This window comes from Stegostoma tigrinum, chromosome 3 (assembly GCF_030684315.1).
Source record: "Stegostoma tigrinum isolate sSteTig4 chromosome 3, sSteTig4.hap1, whole genome shotgun sequence".
NCBI classification, from domain to species: domain Eukaryota; kingdom Metazoa; phylum Chordata; class Chondrichthyes; order Orectolobiformes; family Stegostomatidae; genus Stegostoma; species Stegostoma tigrinum.
Window position 1 is genome coordinate 30481864 of NC_081356.1, and position 19427 is coordinate 30501290.

General features: G+C 40.1%; 1 protein-coding gene and 1 long non-coding RNA gene across 3 annotated transcripts in view; one reads left to right on the forward strand and one right to left on the reverse strand.

Annotated features, from left to right (window-relative positions):
• Window positions 1–876: 876 nt before the first annotated feature.
• Window positions 877–19427, reverse strand: part of svep1 (sushi, von Willebrand factor type A, EGF and pentraxin domain containing 1) — a 225117-nt gene continuing 206566 nt past the window's right edge. For both annotated transcript variants that reach the window (XM_048527619.2, XM_048527618.2), the window contains 4 exons: window positions 19314–19409; window positions 8854–8949; window positions 7781–7874; window positions 877–1306 (listed from right to left, as the gene is read on the reverse strand). In XM_048527619.2, the coding sequence (XP_048383576.1) occupies window positions 1273–1306; window positions 7781–7874; window positions 8854–8949; window positions 19314–19409 (320 nt within the window). In that variant the 3' untranslated portion in view covers window positions 877–1272. The remainder of the gene's footprint in view (window positions 1307–7780; window positions 7875–8853; window positions 8950–19313; window positions 19410–19427) is intronic.
• Window positions 17175–19427, forward strand: part of LOC125451011 (uncharacterized) — a 47549-nt gene continuing 45296 nt past the window's right edge. The window contains exons 1-2 of the long non-coding RNA XR_007247194.2: window positions 17175–17252; window positions 17379–17509. This is a non-coding gene — a long non-coding RNA (uncharacterized LOC125451011). The remainder of the gene's footprint in view (window positions 17253–17378; window positions 17510–19427) is intronic.

A 19427-nucleotide genomic window follows, 5' to 3' on the forward strand; every position in this document is an offset into this window, starting at 1 on the left:
GTCCAGTTTACCCACTGCTGAAACCATTACTCGTGTTTTGTTAATTCCAGATTCAATTAGGCTGATGCTTTCTTGGCTGCCTTCCTTCTTCACATCCATATAGCTTTGAATACTCTCAAAATTCTTTTCACTTCTGTTCTAAGTCACAACATGTCCCTTTTTCTCATCACCTCTGCGTTTTCTGGCCAACACCAAACCAGCAGCTCTACAAATAAAAAATTCTCAACATTTATTTCAAATTTTTCCATGGTCTCACCATTCTCAATCTCTGAAATTTTCTCCTAAGCCAGAGCTCTCCAAGATATTTGCTCCTCCAAACCTTCTCCCTTGCCCACTCCTGATTTTAATCTCCCTATCATTGTTTTGGATCTCTTCAGTCACCCAGACCCCAGGATCTGGGATTTCCTCCCTAAGCCTCTCCACTTGTCTCTCCTTCTTAGGCGCTCCTTAAGCTATATCTACATGACCAAACTTTTGGTCTTAATACCTCTTTCTGAGGCTCAGTGACAAATTTTAATATGAAAACATACAGTGAAGTGCTTTGAGACATAATTTAGGTACTAAAGATGTTTTATAAAAAGCAGTTGCTACGTAAAGTTGTATTACCAGATGAAATAATTTAGAAAACCATAGCCACAGCATTTCCCTTTTCGTGATTTTATTTGTATAATCATATGGTGGATGGAAGAAGATACTCTTGCAGGATTTCTGTCACACACTTAATCAATATATACACATTTTGTTAAAATCAAAATTGGCTATTTGCAAAGTTATCACCGTAGACTGGAGTTCATTAGTATCAAGTCAAATTGATGCAGACCAAAGTATTTTGTGGTGTATTTTAAATGATCTTGGATCGCATATCATTCAAACAGCTTGAGATGTGGAAACTTTATTGACCATACATGAGTGCTATTTGTAAAGTCAGATGGATTAAAATCTGCCTTCTTAAAAAAATTGCAAATCACGAACTAAAATTTTACAACTTTACTTCCTAAACGTTTATCCACGTGATGTGTAGCCCAACTAATGCCGGTGAATGTATTAAAATGCAACATTAAGAGGCACCCTAACATCACCATACAGCATCTTAAAAAAAACAACTATGTATATGAATAGATACAGCTTTGCTTTACAAAATTGTATCAAAATACATCAGGATTTCAAACATACAATGAAGTTCTGGTGTAGTTAAATGCCATTGTAGTGTCACCTTTCCCAGGAGTTTGGTTAATGCAGATATTTGACAAGCTTTGCAGGTAGTGATATTGTTTATGAGAGGGAGAAATAGGTAGACTTTCTCCTCCTGAAAGAAAAACAGTGAAGAGTGGGTTTAGGCATTTGGCACAGTGCATTCTGATGGTCAGCTGTCTCTCAATGCTTTCGTGTTCTTGTTCTCCAAGTCAGAAAGATCTGGGTTCAACACCCATTTTGGAGACTTAAACACAGAACCTAGGTCCCAATGCAGTACTCAGGGAATGCCACACTGTTCAAGGTTCTGTCTTTTGAATGAGATGTTAATCCAATTTATTGCCTGATCTGTCAGATAGGCGTAAAGTATCCCATTGTTACTATTTCAAAGGAGAGTCAGGCAGATTTCCCCGGTTTCTCAGCCAATGGAACAAAAGATCAATCAGTTATTATCACATTGCTGTTTGGGATTTTCCTGTGTGTAAAATGAATTCTACATTTCCTAAATTGTAACACTTCAAAAATAGGAGCAAATTACTGCAGAGCTGGAATCTGTACTGAAAATAACAAATGCTGAAGATCACGAGGCAGACAGTGTCCATGGAGAGACAGCAAGCTAGTGTTTCAAATCAAGATGACTAGCGTAGACTTGAAACATTAGCTTGCTGTCTCTCCATGGATGCTGTCTGACTCGCGGTGATCTCCAGAATTTGTTGTTTTCAACATTTCATAAATAGTATGCTGAACGTAAACCAACTGGTGATTATGTTTTATATGCAAATTGGTCTAAGTTGAATTATTTTGCATAATTTTTCAGAGCTTTTGTTTATCAATTCATAGTTTGCGGGTGTCACTGGCAAGGCCAGTGCTTATTGTCCCTCTTTAATTCCCTTAAGAATATGGTGCTAAGCTACCTTCTTGAACTCCTGTAGTGCATCACTGGTCTCTATGCTGTTTGGAAGGAAGGCCCAGGATTTTGATGCACTGATAGAGAAGGAGCAGCAATATTGCTTCCAGGCTGGATGCAGAAATGTAGCTAGTTTAGAAAATTACAGATGATGATGGCCCCATGTCTCTGCTGTCATTGTCCTTGGTAAAGGACACAACTTAGAAAGTGCTGTTGAAGGAGGCTTGGTGCATTATTGCAGTGCATCTTGTAGATGTTACACTGATGCCACTGTGCTCCAGTGGTGGAGGGATTGAATGTTGAAGATGGTGGTTGGGATGTCAATCAAACAGGTTGCTATTGTCTTGTAAGGCATGGATTCTTGTTGTTTGTGTTGAAGCTGCACTCAGGCAGGCAAGTATAGAATGCTGCATCACAGTCTTGACTTCAGGATGTGAGTTACTCATTACATAATTCCTAGCCTTTTACTTGTGATACCTACCTGTTCAGTTAAGAGTATGGTCAACTATACCATGAGTACTCTGCTAATCATAGAATCCCTACAGCACGGAAACAGGCCATTTGGCCCAACAAATCCACACCGCCCCTTCCAAGAGCTTCCCACCCAGACTCATCCCCATCCCCCTACCCATTCCCTGTAACCCAGCATTTCCCATGTCTAATCCACCTAATTTACACACCCAGAACACTACAGACAATTTAGCAAGGCCGATCCACTTAACCTGCACTTTTTGGACTATGGGAGGAATCCAGAGCACCTGACAGAAACCCACGCAGACACAGGGAGACTGTGCAAACTCCACACAGACAGTCGCCCAAGGGTGGGATTGAGTCCAGGACCCTGGCGACGTGAGGCAGCAGTGCTAACCACTGAGCCGCCATGTCTCCCTTTTCCAAGGATTCACCTAGTACTGTCAGGAGTACATTTGTTCATAATGGCATTTCATCATACTGGGAGCATAGAGCATTCTGCAGCTGTGTGTGTCACTGTTGCGTTTCACATTTTCTCCCTGGTATCTGTTGCTCAACAAAACACAACATCCACACCGCTCCCATCACCCTGAAACTGGAGAAGCTTGTTGTGAAAGAAACAGGCAGAAGCTTAAAAAAAACACACGCAATGAATAAACAAATAAAGAATTGTTGTGGGATTATATTCTATTTAAAATATTCCTTACTACCTTTTCATTGCAAATTAATAAGAATAGCATCCAGATGCATCTAGTTTAAATTTTAAAAAACCTTGCTTTTGAAATAGCAAGTGGGGTAGCTGCAAGAAGCTGTTTCAGCTGGTAGAAGGGTGCTATAGAAAAAATACCTTACCATAACATCTAGAATAAAGCAAAAAAAATCAGCATTTGGAAAGCAGGATGCTTGCCGCAGAACAGAATGGGAGAAAAACAAAAGACTCAGTACGTTTATTCAAGCATGAAATATTCACATTACATGGCAGCAATAGAGACACAGTCATGGGCTATAAGACTACTGCACTTGGAAGCCTTAAAGGGGTCATATTCCTTTAATTGTTGCAATGAAAGCAGTTGGCAATATTTATCAACAATTGATGGTCAATATCGATAAGCAACATATTCTTAAGCATTTGAGCTTAAGAAAGCCTAATTAGGCTCAGATAACTAGAGTGTGGAGCTGGATGAACACAGGAGGCCAAGCAGCATCTTAGGAGCACAAAAGCTGACATTTTGGGCCTGGACCCTTCTTCAGCAATTGGGGCCGAAAAGTTAGCTTTCCTGCTCCTCTGATGCTGCTTGGCCTGCTGTGTTCATCCAGCTCCACACCTCGTTATCTCAGAATCTCTAGCATCTGCAGTTCCTACTAATTAGGCTCAGTTGAGGATTCCAGCCTCATCTTCAACTTCTGGGAAGATGTTTGGTCTCTGTACTGCAGGAGGGGAGAGTGTGGGATGACCCTGAAAGCTTGGGATAAGAATATCCGTTATTGAGAGTTTTAGGGGCCAGGACAGCAGGACTGGGCTGGATGAAAAATGAGGACTTACTACATATGCAGCTTAATTTTGGACTGTGAGGAGGAGATTTTCCTCATTGTGGATCTTCAGCACTGCGCCCCAGAGACATGTTTATGTATGGGTATTGAGTATACTCAAAGATCAGATCAACATGTGTTTGAACAGTAGAAGAATCAGGGAATTTTGGGATGGGAAAGGAAGGTGGCATTGAGATAAGAGATCAGCCATGAAACCTAAATAATGGAGCAGATTCAAAGTTAACTCATGATGTTCTTACCTTCCCTTAATGGGTGGGGAAGGTCAGAAGAAGAACTGTCTGATGAGAGACATGGGAAGCAATGAATGACCAGCATTTCCATAGCATCTTTCACAGCTTCACCATGTTGAAAACACTTCACAGTCAAGAGAGTATTTGTTTGCAATATATTTGTTGCAAATCAGAAATCTAATAACCAACATGTGCACAGCAAACGCCTACAAATAGTAATATGACAATATATGTTTTGTGGTTTTAATTGAGGGATAAAAATTTGCTAGAGCACTGAGGAAAGAAAATTCCGCTGAGGAAAATTCAGAGATTGAACATGGGCCTGGAAAACCGGTGTAGGAGGGTGGACATTAGATCTCTGAGGCATTGCGACTGAGGCCCTGGTTCTGGGGAAGGTGGGACCTTTATAAGATGGACCGCAGCATCTTGGCAGACAGGGACTAATATCCCCAAAAGGGAGGTTTGCTAATGCTGTGAAGCAGAGTTTAGATCAGATTTGCAGGAGAATAGGAACTTAAGAGTGAACTTGGACTTGAGGGAAGCAAGGCGAGTAAAAGCAATTAGAATTGTAGCATGTAGGAATAGAAGGCAGCCAAAGCAAGCAAGTATTAAATGGAATCAAAATTGAGAATAATGTTAATAAGGCTGAAAGTAAAGCATTCTACCAGCAACCATATAGTACTCACAAAGAAATTTTTTAAATGACTTGAATGCACATATGGAAGTAAATGGTAAATCAATGGATGATTTAATTGCCATTAAATAGAGACATAGCTACAAGGTGATCGAGTTTTGGAACCAAATATCAAACAATATTCTACATTTAGGATGGATAGACAAAAGGAAAATAGAGACAGGGTTGAATACCCAACAAAGGGTGATGTCAGTACATTAGTAAGAGAGGATCAAAGGATCAGGATGTAGAATCAGTTTGGGTGGAGCTAATAAACGGCAAGGGAAGCAACACTGGTGGGAATTCTTTATAAGATATCAAATCATAGTACTAATGTTGGACCATTTTAGCAATCAGGAAATTAGAGATGCATTAACATGGGTATTACAGCAATAATGGACAAATTCAATTTGCATATAGACTAGGTGAACAACATTAGCACTAATGGGACGGAGGATGAACCTTGGAGTGTATATAAGATAGGTTTCTGGAAAAGTATGTTGAAGAGCCAACTGAGCATCTGACTATTTTAGATCTGGTATTATGTAATGAGAAAAGGCTCATTAATAATCATTCTGTATTAGAGTTTTTGGGAAATAGCAACCATACGATGAAATTTTACATGAAATTTGAATGTGACATAATTCATTTTGAAATTAGGGTCTTAAATCTGAACAAAGAAACTTATGAAAGTACAAGGAACAAGTTTGCTAGGAAAATAAACCAAAACTTTTGATGGTATACAGGCAATGTCTGGTATTTAAAGAAATATGACATTTCTTGAAGGCACAAACTTCCGGAGGAAAATCATCAATGGTTAATGAAATAAGTTAAAAGAGGTGTAGGTGGGTGGGTTTGGTAGGGTGCTCTTCAGAGGGTTGGTATGGACTCGATAGGCCGAATGGTCTGCTTCCACGCTGTAGGGATTTGATGATGCTGTTCTATGATCTACTTCATTAGATCAACTTCTTTACTTGATTACGTTACTTGTAGCATAGACAAAGGAGTACCAATGGACATGGTGTATTCAGATTTTAAAAAGGCTTCAATAAGTTTGCAAACAAGAGGTTAGTAAATATAATTTAGAGCAAATGAGATTGGGGTACATACATTTATATGGATTAAGAATTGACAGAAAGCAGACAGCAGGAATAAATGAATCATTGTCAGCACGGCAGCCTTTTACTAGTGGGTACCACAAGGTTCAGTACCAGGCCCATATCTGTTCATGAACTCTATAAATTATTCGGATTTGGGGATCAAATATAATATTTCCAAATTTGCCAATGACACCAAACTGATTGAGATCCCAAGTTGGGAAAAGGGTGCAAGGAGTCTTCAAGAGGACTGGGACAGGCTAAGTGGGTGGATGAGAATATGTTGTAAATAAGTATGAAATTTCTCATTTTAGTAGAAAAGACAGAAAGGCAAATATTTGTTAAGCAGTGAGAGGTTGGGAAGTGCAGGTGTCTAAAGGGACATAGATTTCCTCATCTGTGAGTCACTAAACGTGAGCATCCAGATGCAACAAGCAGTTAGAAAGACATTAATTTCAAAGGAATATGAGCACAAATGTAAAGGAATCTTGCTGAAGTTGCGTAGAGATTAACAAGGTCTCACTTTTGATATTGTGTACAGTTTGATCTCCTTATCTAAGCAATCATATTCTTGCCATAAAGCAAGTGCAATGGAAGTTCACCAGATTAATCCCTATACTCCATTACTAACCAGAAAGCTATCAATCTCTACCACAAACATACTCAAAGACAGAGCTTCCACAGAGAGTTCCAAGAGTTCACAACTCTCTGATCCAAAAAAAAGTCTCACTTCAGAACTAAGTGGTAACTCCCCCTGTTCTAAATTACACTTCCTAATCAGGAAACACTATGTATCCCTTTAAGTATTTTTTTCAGTTTCAATGAGATCACTTTTCATTTTCAAAATTCTAGAGAAGACAGGCACATCTTGCCCAATCTCTCTTCATAGGACACTCCCCCTATCCTAGGAACAATCTTGTACCCCTCTGTAGCACTAACTTCTTTCCTGAGGTAAGGGGATAAAATGGCACCCACTACTTCAGTTGCATTTTAACCAAGCTCCTATACAATCGAGATTATAAGGTGTCAAGCTGGATGAACACAGCAGGCCAAACAGCACCAGAGGAGCAGGAAGGTTGACATTTCAGGCCTAGACCCTTCTTCAGCAATCTAGGCCCAAAACGTCAGCCTTCCTGCTCCTCTGAAGCTGCTTGGCCCGTTGTGTTCATCCAGCTCTACATCTTGTTATCTCAGATTCTCCATCATTGGCAGTTCCTACTATCTCCTATACAATTGATGCAAGATTTCACCACTCCGGTACTCAATTCTTCGGCAATAAAGTCTAATGTTTCAATAACCTCCCTAATAGCCTGCTGCAATTGTAAGTTAGCCTTCAATGATATAGAGGATAATAAGATATAGAGATAGTGCAGGAAAGTTGAGGAGATGATAAACCATGAACTAGAATATCCAGGCGGGTTGATGGGCTGATGACCTGCTCATGTTCTTATATTTCAAACTGGAAGACAACCTACCTGGCCCCTCATTCATGATTGTAATAGGACACAGGTCAATAGAAAGAGTTGAAAAGAAGTAAAGACAACTTGACTTATTTGTAGGCGTTTGACATGGTACAGTTATAATCTCATTCCTGAGCCAAATTTCAAAAGTTACCTTTTAAATATGGTGTGAATGGTTATAAAGAAAGAAATGGACTCACCTGGTGCAGTCATTGCCACTCCAGCTAGGCAGGCAGTGACACCGGTTAGGTCGAATGCATTTGCCACCATTCAAACATGGAGACTGACACACAGCTAATTAAGAGTCAGAAATGATACCCGTTATGACCAACAAATCATTGGACAGCTCACATGCTAGCTCTGTGTTTAAGGTTCATTATACAACCCATTAAGACATCCCAAATAAACAAGCAATTTATACTGCCTAGATATTTTATAATCAACCTGTTCACAGTTGTTATTATATGAATCTGGAGCTGGTGGGACTTGAACCTGGGTCTTCTGGCTCAATTTATACTGTCTAATCTGTTGTAGTTTACTAGCAACATATGTGAATGAATAATTTTTCTGACATGACCAGAAGAAATCTTCATCAAATAAAGTGCATGTGTTAAACAATGAGTTTTCTAAAAACTGCCTGGTCCATAAACAAAACAAAGCAACTTTTCACTCTCAAGAAGAGATTAAATAAGTGGTTGGTTTCACTTCACTCAGACCCTGAGTTGCTTTGGCAACATGCACCTTTACATACCTCTTTTACTTTGAAGTTATGGATAGACATGGTAGAGGACACAGCTCTCTTGCCACCGTCTGGTGGCCTGGAGTGGGATTTGAACCTGGAGCTTCTAGTTCAAGACACAATAGATTACCCATTGTGCCAGAAGACATCTGTATTTAAGGGAGGGCTTCAAAGCTACAAAGGGATTGGAATGTCAGTCACGGGAAACTATTTTCACTGGGAGATGGGCCAGACTTAAAGTAATTGACAAAAAAGCCAAAGAGAAGATTAGGAGAAATAGTGCTGTGATGTTCTGAATTCTCTGTTCCAAACTGGTTGTGAATCAGAACCAAAGTGACTTTTAAACAGCAACTGAAAAGAGACAAATGTATAGTGGTAAGGGGAAAAAGCCGGAGTTAGGAATGAAATGGATAAGTCCATTGAAGTACTAACATGGGACAATAGATTGAATGGCCTGCTTTTGTGCTGTTAGATTCATGTCTGATACCCATGCAATGCCACACATTCAATAGAACAAGATAGAAGCAACCTTACCAATTTGGCATCGTGAGCCTGTCCACCCTGTTGGGCAATCACATTTGTACGGTGCTAAACAGAGGCCCCCATTCAAGCAGGGTAGAATGCAGATCGCTGGAGTAAAAGAGTAAAGATACATTTTACATTAAAATACATAAAATATCACAATACAGTGAGCATTTGCCATAAAACTTGGGAATTTCATTATTTTAGGTATTTGTTGCCAGCCTGGCAGTGAGTGGTTATGCAAGAGAGTTCATGGATAGTGCAAATGGAATATTTTCAGATTTACAGCACAGCTTCGAGAATTCAATGCTAAACAAAATTTACACGGATGCTGCCTTTCCCAGGAAATGCGGGTTTAGTTTGGACAGAAAAGTAATCTTACGTTGAAGCACGGTTCTTTAATGCTGTTTTCTGTGGCTTGTTTGAAATGAACAGGGTGCAGTGACTTAAGAAAGAACTGTGCAGATATTATGCTATAAAATTGATAGGATGGATCCAACTGACAGGCTCCTCAGGCCTGTTCCACACACTCATCACAAGTAGAGTGATCATGGCTGAGTATCTGCACCTCTTCTGTGCCTAGCATTTGTTGCCCATAATTAATTATTCTTGAACAGAATGGCTCAAGAGTTAAGAGTCAACTAAATTGCTGTGGACCTGAAGTCACGTATAGGTCAGTACTGGTAAAGACCGGAATTTCATTGCCAGATTATTTAAAAAAAAACACAAATTAATGATTTGTGGTCATCATTACTGAAAGGAGCTTTCCAAATTTTTTAATTGAATTTAAATTCCGCCATGTGTATTACAATTTAACCTAATTCCTAAGAGTATTAGCTTTGGCCATTATCTTTGTCATTCTCATCATAATGCAAAAACACAGCTTTTACTCTCTTCCATGTCAACAACTTATTAAAAATGGATTGCCCACTATATGTTAAAGCTATTTCAACATATTTAATATAACAAATTAAATAATCATGAATCACAGTAATCTTGCCTGAAGGACAAACAAAAGAAACCTTTTGCAAAGTTATTGTTACAGCTATAACTTCAGCTTCATTAGCTGCAGTTACTAAGGCTTGCTGTAAAGATGTGTAAGTAATTATGGGTTTTTGACAGCAAAAAAATGTTCCTGGTGTTCAAGTTGTTACTTGCTTTGACAACAGCAGTGTCCTAGCCCTGGGGAAAAAACAGGGGAGGGTTGGTCATGCATTGAATTTAAACTTCAATTCTTTTTCAAATTCAAATATGATCTCATCCCTCCCAATTTTCTGTAACTGTCGCTATTCCTACAATTCTTTGAGATCTCTGCATTTCCCTAATTCTGGACTCCTGAGCATCCCCAGTTGACATTGCACTGCCATTTCGTGGCTGTGTGATGTGCACTCAGCTGCCTAGATCACAATTTCCCCTTAAATCTTGCAATTGAAGTATGGTTCTTTGATGCTATTTTCTGTAGCTTGTTTGGAATATTTGAATACACTGACTTAAGAAAGAACCATGCACATACTAAGTTACAAAATTGATAGATTGTATCCAGATGACTGGCTGCTCAGGCCTGCTCCATATGCTCATAACAATGAGAGTAATCACGGCTGAGTACTTACATCTCTTCTGTCCCTAACATTTGTAACACATAACTAATTATTCTTAGGTTGGCACTGCTGCCTTATAACATCAGAGCCCTGGGTTCAATTCCAGCCTCAGGTGACTGTTTGCATATTCTTTCTGTGTCTGTGTGGGTTTCCTTCCATAGTCCAAAGATGTGCAGGGTAGGTAGATTGGCCATGCTAACTTGCCATAGTGTTCATGGATGTATAGATTAGGTGGATTAGCCATGGGAAATGCATGGTTATTGGGTAGGGGGATGGGTCTGGATAGAATGCTCTTTCAAGAGTCAGTGTGGACCTGTTGGGCCGAATGGTCTGTTTCCACACAGTAGGGGTTCTATGAATTCTTGAACTGAATGGCTTGCTAAGCCGGTCAAAGAATCTTTAAGATGCTCCCTAAAATGATTTCTTTGACCACATATTGGCTATGTACCCTAGTCTATGTTTTAGTCTCTGAATATTCCCATTGAGCTTCCTGAATGGTTTGCTAAATTAAAGACACTACATAAATGTATATTGTTCTTGTACGTGGATCCCAATTTTTCCCAATAGTCAGTGAATAAATTGCAGAATATGGCTGTTGCAGAACTTTAGTGAGGACAGGACTCAGGAAAATATTAGATATTATGTTTTATTAGAAAATGTATTGGTCACTATTTTAATGTAGACAAAAGTTATTTATTACTACTAAATTGGAGTTTACCTCAAAAGTTGATTTTTAAAAGAATACTCAGATGTTGCTGCTCCAGATCTTTGGCCAGTTTTATATTATCTATGGTTCTTTTGGTAGCACTTCGACACTCTGAGTGAAATAATTGTGGATTTAAGTTAAGAAATTTGAGCACCCAGTCTCATGAACATTTCACTGCATTATTAAGGGATAGCTGCATTGTCAGTTGTATTTCTTCTGGATGAATTAAACAGAGTCCATACTGCTTTCTTAGATGAATGAAAAAACTGCCAGAGCTTTATTTAAAATAAAAAGCAGGGAAGTTCTCCCTGGTTTTCTGGCGCAAAACTGATCCCTCAATCAACATGATTAAATGACAGAATACTTGACTATCACATTTATTATTTGAGGGACTTTGGTGTGTGCAAACTGGTTGCTGTATTTCCTATATTTCAACATTAGCTACACTGCAGAAGTAATGATTGTTGTCAGCTGTCCTTCAATTTGAGGATGTCATCTACTCTGGATCCCATATTTGTGCTGTGGATTTTCAATGGACCATACAGCCCTATTCTTGACTCTCAGATCTTTAGAAAAAGGGGGATTTAGTGATTCCAGAATGCAGGCAGGATTTGCTTCATTTCCTTCTCTGCTGCTACACGGCCTCATCAGTAAGGCATTTTGACTCAGATTGTATCTTTTTTCTAATTCATTCATGGGATGAAGGCAAATTAAAAGTCAACCACATTGCTTATTTGATTGGGACAACACATCCATCCTAGGACAAGCCAAGCAGAGACATGCACGAGAATTCCTAGAAGCATGGCATTCCAACCGGAACTCCATCAACAAACACATTGATTTGGAGCCCATCTACCACCCTCTGAGAAAAAGAACAGGAAATGACATCACTGACACAGGAAATGACATCATCACAGGAGTAGACATCACCAACCCAAGGAAACCTAAACAGATAAATAGAAAGCGGGACATAACACAGCGCTTCACCGGAGACTCACTGATGATGTTACCCAGAATGGTGACAAAATGTCTGAAAACGAACCTTCCAGCTCAGCGAGCAAACTCACATCCAGAACATTGCTTATAGTCAAGCATCATGTGACCAAGCCAGGTAAAGATGGCAGATTTCCACCTCTAAAGGACATAATTGGACTAGATGGGTTTTCAAGCCAATTGACGGTAATTACATGGTCGCCATTAGTTTAGCTTTTAATTCCAGATTTTTTTAGAAATTGAATTCAAATTTTACCATTTGCTATGCCTTACCCACAGAACAATAACCTGGAGTTTTGAGGAAGAGTCATTGGACTCAAAACATTAACTCTGATTTCCCTTTACAGATGCTTCCAGACTTGTTGAGCTTTTCCAGCAATTTCTGTTTTTGTTTCTGATTTACAGCATCCTCATTTCTTTTGGTTTTTAACCTGGAGTCTAAATTAGTGATCGAATGACATCATCAGTTTGATGCTGACTGGAAGCTCAAGCTTTTTATTATGTCCAAAACGTATTTCTTGTTTAGTCTTCATAACTTGCGGCTTCTGTTTTTCAGTCATCCCATTAACTCTCTCTTCCTTAGTTGTCTATTTTTCTCTTTTTTATTCTCCCTTGTTCTGCCTTGACTCATTTTTAGCTATGTTCTAGCAACACATTTCACATCCCCTCCCCCAGCTTTTCCTTTACATTTTCACCTCCCACTCAGTCACTACCACAACTCTTCAGCCACAGAAATGTGAGATTTAAGCCACGTTTCTATTTGCAGGTAGCAAAAGAGAGCATAACCAATGATAGAAACTAATTCTTGGGGACATTAGCATAAGTTACACAATAACTTATTCTGGTGTTTACTGAGTTTGTTGGTACAGTGTAACAGGAACAGAGGAGAATAACTTGGGGGAGCTAAATTTCACTCAATCTAATCTCTGAGAGCTAATTATAGCAATTAAAAAGTGGGAAGCCTTATGCTCACATCTTGCCAGTTTGGATCTGAACAAAATTTTTTTGCAGTTCAACTTAGATCTCTAGCCTCTTTTTAAAGGGAGTCTTCTAGCTACAAGCAATTATCTAAAGACACATGTCTCTATATTTGGTGGGTAGCAGTCTTGTCTCTGAATCAGGAAGTTATAGGTTCGTGTCTTGCTTCAGGCCGATACTTCCAGTACAATTGCTGAAGAAAGTGCGCATGCTCAAATGAGATGTTTAATTGAGGCTCCCCAATAGATGGAACAATGTCATGATACAATTTTGAAAATTATCAAAGAGATCTCCCTTGGATCATGCGCAACATTTATCCCTTGATAATATCAGTGAAACAAAAGCCACAATTATCATGTACATCTTTGTAGGACCTTGCAGTGTGCAAATTGGCTATCACACAGGGCAGTTTCGAGACTGAAAAAGTGATTATGAAGTGCTTTGGGACATCCTCTGATTGTAAAGGTTGCTACATAAATGCAAGCTCTTTCTCTTCCTTTCAAGGGTCAGTGGGTGCAGACTGCTGATTTAGGAATTTAGCCATCTGGCAAATGATGCATCTGACACTTCCTCCTTTACCATGAATGGTAGGATGCCAGCACTTGCTGTTGAAATAACTCTACGAAGGCTGGTATCTTATCACCAAGTCATCCTTCAGGAAATACTCGAATTCCCTGTGGGTAAATGATCACCTGTTGTCTGTGACCATCACCTCCAGGACTCTTTGTATTGCAAAAGATGCTCACAGATTTGTTGTCCCTGCATTTGATGAATGAACCCTGTGCATGTCCAACCACTCTGAATGGGCGTCCACAATAACTAAGAACATAGAACCCATGAAAGGACCTGCACAGTCAACATATAACCAAGTCCAGGTGTTTACCTGGCCATTATCAGTGTGGTACTTGTGTCTTGTTGGCAGTCTGGGCCAGATCTATGTTGGAATTCAATCCTGGCAAGCAGATGTAACTTCGTGCCAACACCTTTGTTTTGGATCCTCTGGATGATCCTGAAGGAGTTCAGCCAGTATCTGGCAGTGACCTATGTTTGGGACAATCACACCTGCTCCCCATAATAACATGCCGTCCTCTCCAGTGATTTGGACTCGCTGGGTGCAGAAAGGTTTCAATTCTGGTTGTCATGGCCCTTTTGTTTCCCCCATCACCATCAGTTCATAGAATCTCTAGTGTGGAAACAGGCCCTTCGGCCCAACGAGGTCATACTGACCCCCAGAGCATCCAACCCAGATACATCCCCCAGTCATTTTAGTTTTGCAAGGATGGGATCTTTTATTGTCAGTGGTGACCGGAAGGGTATCCAGAAAGTTTAAAACCAGAACCGACTCTTCTAGTGGTGGCATCCCAAATGGTGTTGTGACTTGTACTTGTATGCTCTCAAAATAAGAGCCCACCACTGAATTTGACTTTAAGCTGTGGGTGGCACGGCGCTGTCCTCCTTAAGTAGCCCTAGCTGGGGTTTGTGGTCCATTATTATTACGAATTTATGTCCATGAGGGTAATGGTGGAACTCTCTCACACTGAAGATGACCACCAAACCTTTCTTCTCTCTCTGGGTGTATTTCTTTCAGCGTCAGCCAAAGTCTGGGAAGCATACACTATCGGGCATTTGTCTCTGCTGGGCCACCGGTGAGCCAGCATTACCTCAATATCCTATGGAAATGCATCACATCAGCCCCATTTCACACCGGATTGTAGCATGCCAATGCCTTAAACGATGATAGCTGCTTCTTCATTTCCCTAAAGGCTACGGCTTGGCTACAAGACCATTTCCAAGGCTGACCTTTTTTCAATAGCAGATATATGGATACCAGGTTGGAGGCCAGGTAATGGATAAATTTTTCACAATAATTTACCAACCAAGGAAAGACGTAAGTTCCAGTACAAATGTGGGAGCTGGGGCACCTTCGATCACCCTCACTTTATTTTCCAACGGGTGTAATCCCACTCTCCTACCCACTGAAATAACTCCACAAAGCCTGGTATACCATCATCAAATCACCCTTTATTTACACATGCATAGTACATGGCACTGACCCAACTAGCTCAGAGCCAGCTCCTAGATTGAACAGAACCCCTGACACTCCTGTTTATATCTGTCAGCCAGAACTCCCTGTTTGGACCAGGCTAACAACCTCAGTCAGGGGACCCTTATTCTATGAGATCCACCTGGTTGACCTTGTTCCAAATCACTATAGCCACCTATCTCCACTTTCTCTTGAAGAAGTGGCATGATAGAGCATTTCAAAGGGCAGTTGAATGTCAATCACAATGGATTTCACAGTTACCAATACTGAGACTCGCTAATTCCAGATTTATTATTTAAACCAATATGAATCCAATTTGATTTAAACTAATGTCCTCAGTGTTCATGTGGGCCTCTGGATTACAAATCGACTAACATTACATTACACCTCTGCCACCATTCAGATACCTGGACTGTCCCTTTCACATGGACGTGAAAGAAAAGGAATAATAGAAAAGGAGAGTTTACCCTGGTGTCCCAGCTCAACAGTAATCACTCAGTCAATAGCTGCTGAAAGATCATGTTTGTGTTATGGAAACTTGCTATGCAAACACAGGTTGCCATGTTCCCTGCATTACAGCAGCAAGCAAACACAGCTTCGGAGACCTGAAGTCTGAAAAAGGGTGTATCCAAATCTAAATTATTCTTTTTGAATGTTGCAAAGAGGTTATTATTATACCAGGGAAGCTTCCTTTTCCCGAAGGACATTATTTTAGGGAACCCCTGCAATCACCCCTATCAGATGCACTATGTGTCTTAATGTGCAGTCACATGTTCCCAATCAGTCTAACTGGTCAATTTAAACAATACATCAACTGCAAGGCATTGCAATCTGAAATAGGAATAGAAAGTATTGAGAGTATAGATTGCAAAATCAAAAAAGGCCAGTTGTTAGCAATGGTATTGGTGATATTATTGCAAGACTTTTAATCCAGAAGCTCAGCTAATATGTCCTGCCATAGCAAATGGTGGAATTTAAATCCAATAAATATCTGGAAGTAAGAATTTAATGATGGCCATTGTCGATTGTCAGGAAAAACACTTCTGGTTCACTAATGGAGGGGAAGACACCTTGCTATCCTCACCTAGTCTGGACCAGATGTGACTCCAGGCCCACAGCAATGTGGTTGACTCTCATCTGCCCTCTGAATCTAACAAGCAAGTCACTGAGTTGTATCAATCTCTATGAAGTCTCAACAAGGAAAGGAAACCAGATGGACCACCTAGCATTGCAGGCCAAGCAGCATCTCAGGAGCACAAAAGCTGATGTTTCGGGCCTAGACCTCCTGAGATGCTGCTTGGTCTGCTGTGTTCATCCAGCTACACACTTTGTTATCTTGGATTCTCCAGCATCTGCAGTTCCCATTATCTCGGACCACCTAGCATTGTCCAGGGCATCTGAAATGACAATGATACAAATAGTTCTATCAACCTTGTAAAGTCCTCCTTACTAACATCTGGGGGTTATCTCATGGATTGGTCAAGCATCAGCCTGACATTGTCTGATGGGTATGAGTCCATGAGGATGACAATGTCCCAGACAACACTGTTAGCCTCCAAATAAAGGGGAGCAGATTTAGGACTGATTTGAGGAGGAACTTCTTCACCCAAAGGGTGGTGATTCTGTGGAATTCCCTGCCCAATGATGCAGTTGAGGCTACTGTATTGAATGTTTTTAAGGCAAAGGTAGATAGATTTTTGAACAGTAAAGGAATTAAAGGTTAGGTAAGGAATACCCAATGAGTGTTGCTCATTTTGGTGAACCACAGGTTGGATCTTGGGAAACACTTCAGGGAAAATATGTAGGTTGAATAGGTGATGTCAAAACTTATTTTTGAGTGGGTTCCATATAGTCAGAATCAAGAGCTTTCCATGTAATAAAGGTAAGCAGAACTGAAGCCCCATGCCTGGCACTTAAAGGAACAATATCCTAGTGAACAAAAAGAGGAAGAGGAACCATGTATTGGGCTCTTGAGCATGCCTCCAAGAATATTTGTTTATGTTGCAACAAGGGAGTTTTGTACAGCTCTTGTGGCTGGCTGCCAGTTCTGGCTGGGCGTGTTCCTGGAGATCATATCTTATCGTATGTGCCTGTAAGTGCCTCACCCAGTTTACACAGCATCTTTTCTTTACTGTCAAATGTTTTTTACAACTGAAACAATATACCATTGAAATAAATTGTAAATTTTCTTAATGGCCTCTTATGATCCTTATCGCAGGCGTTTTGCTCTCAGCGAGTGTCCGGAATTCGATCGACAATCCCACAAATTCCAGGACAAAACTGAACTCAGCCTGTTGGAGCTTAGCATCTGTTGTAATGCTGTGCATCAACTTACACATTCCAGAAAATGTAAGCTTCAAATGAATTAAAGATGTATTTCTCATTGTTACACATATTTCTGAGGTCTCTCAAACTCCGTACAGGCTTCCTGAAATCAGAATTAACTACTTCACTGCTGGGATCAGCTGTGTTTAGTGAAAACTGGCAAACGATCAACATGTTTCTCTCGCTGTTTTCTTAGCAATGCGTCACGTCTTATGTTTAATTTTCCATATTAATCAGCCCATGCTAAATACTAAATTTAATTCAGTATTCTATGATTAATACTAAGTAATATGAAAATGACAGCTTGTTTAAAATACATTTACTTCCTTCATTTTGCATACTTGCTTTTAAATTGAACAAAATTGGGATTAAGATAATGTAAATATTGCTAAATGGGAACTGTTTATTGTTTTGGCGCTGATGGTCAGGATTGAGTGCTTCAGGGTCAGATGGAACACCAGGTGCAAATAGGTCAAAGTAGAAACACTTAAGGATGAAGTCCTAAATAAGGACAAAGCTGAAACTCCTTCCAGGTAGAGCTCAGGTATACTAACAAAGAAAGAAAATGATTTCCAATTCAGGTCCCATCAAGGTTTGTTGCCCATTTATCAGACCAACCTAAGTACTTATTAATGTCTAATATGGCAAGCGGCATGCACTGTTCTTGCATGCAACTTGTGAAATTGCACCTTGAGAGGGCTTCAGTTTAATAGTTACCCAGGAGTTAGAGTAGTTTTTTTTAAAAAAATTCTGTAACATTTCCTGGGTAACTATTACATTTAAGTGATTTGAAACCCTCCAAATTCTCTGTCAGGAATAGATTCTTTCAGCATGTTCCAGGTGTGGGAAATTGCCCATCAAAAATTCAATTTCCAGGGCAATTCCCATGGAGCCAACTGCTTCAGGGATTCTTCAAGGTTCTGACGTGCAAATTCAATCTATGCTGTTCCAATGACTTCCTTACCATGTTTCTTTCACCACAGATGTTAGCATCTTAAAATTAATTCACAGGATGAGAGCCTTGCTGGCAAAGCCGGTATAAATTGCCCACCTTTAATTGTCCTCGAGGAGAAGGTAGCTAGCTGTCTTTCAGGTAAGAACAGCAGATTCTAATCCCGAAGAGAGTACTGGTAAACAGGATTGTTTTTTATTCAATGTGAGGCTGGATGAACACAGCAGGCCAAGCAGCATCTCAGGAGCACAAAAGCTGACGTTTCGGGCCTAGACCCTAAGGGTCTAGGCCCGAAACGTCAGCTTTTGTGCTCCTGAGATGCTGCTTGGCCTGCTGTGTTCATCCAGCCTCACATTTTATTATCTTGGAATCTCCAGCATCTGCAGTTCCCATTATCTCTTGTTTTTTATTCATTTGTTTTAACTGCAGTCAAGAGGTTTCCTGTTTTCCATTATTAGTGCTTGTTTTTTTATTCCAGAAGTTGAGTTTAACTTCACCAGCATTCATTGTGGGATTTGCATTTGTGTCTCCAAAGTTATTCATCCAGGCTTTCGGAGGATTGCCCAACAACATAATTTTATGATACCAACTTCAAATCTTGCCTTCACCTATTTCCAATATATTAGCTTTTTTTTTATCTCGGCTGTATCTAGTTGACTAATATCACTTTTCACCCAATGCAGATAACAATGGGCTATCATACTGGAGGATAGGCCACAAATGCCTTCCCTTAAACCCTCTTGTTAATTTGACCAGGAGCCAATCAGCTTTAAAGGAGTATTAAGCAGACTCTAATTTTAATGAAGTTGGTCATGTGGTACTCCGTGGTACAGTAATACTGCAGATGGCAGAATGATGCAGTCTTGTAATACTCACGGGTTTCACAGAGACGCCCCATCCATCCTTCGGGACAAGTGCATGTGTTTGGTCTTTCGCAGGCTCCACCATTCTGACAGGGAAACCTGCAGACAGCTAATTGAATGGAAACAA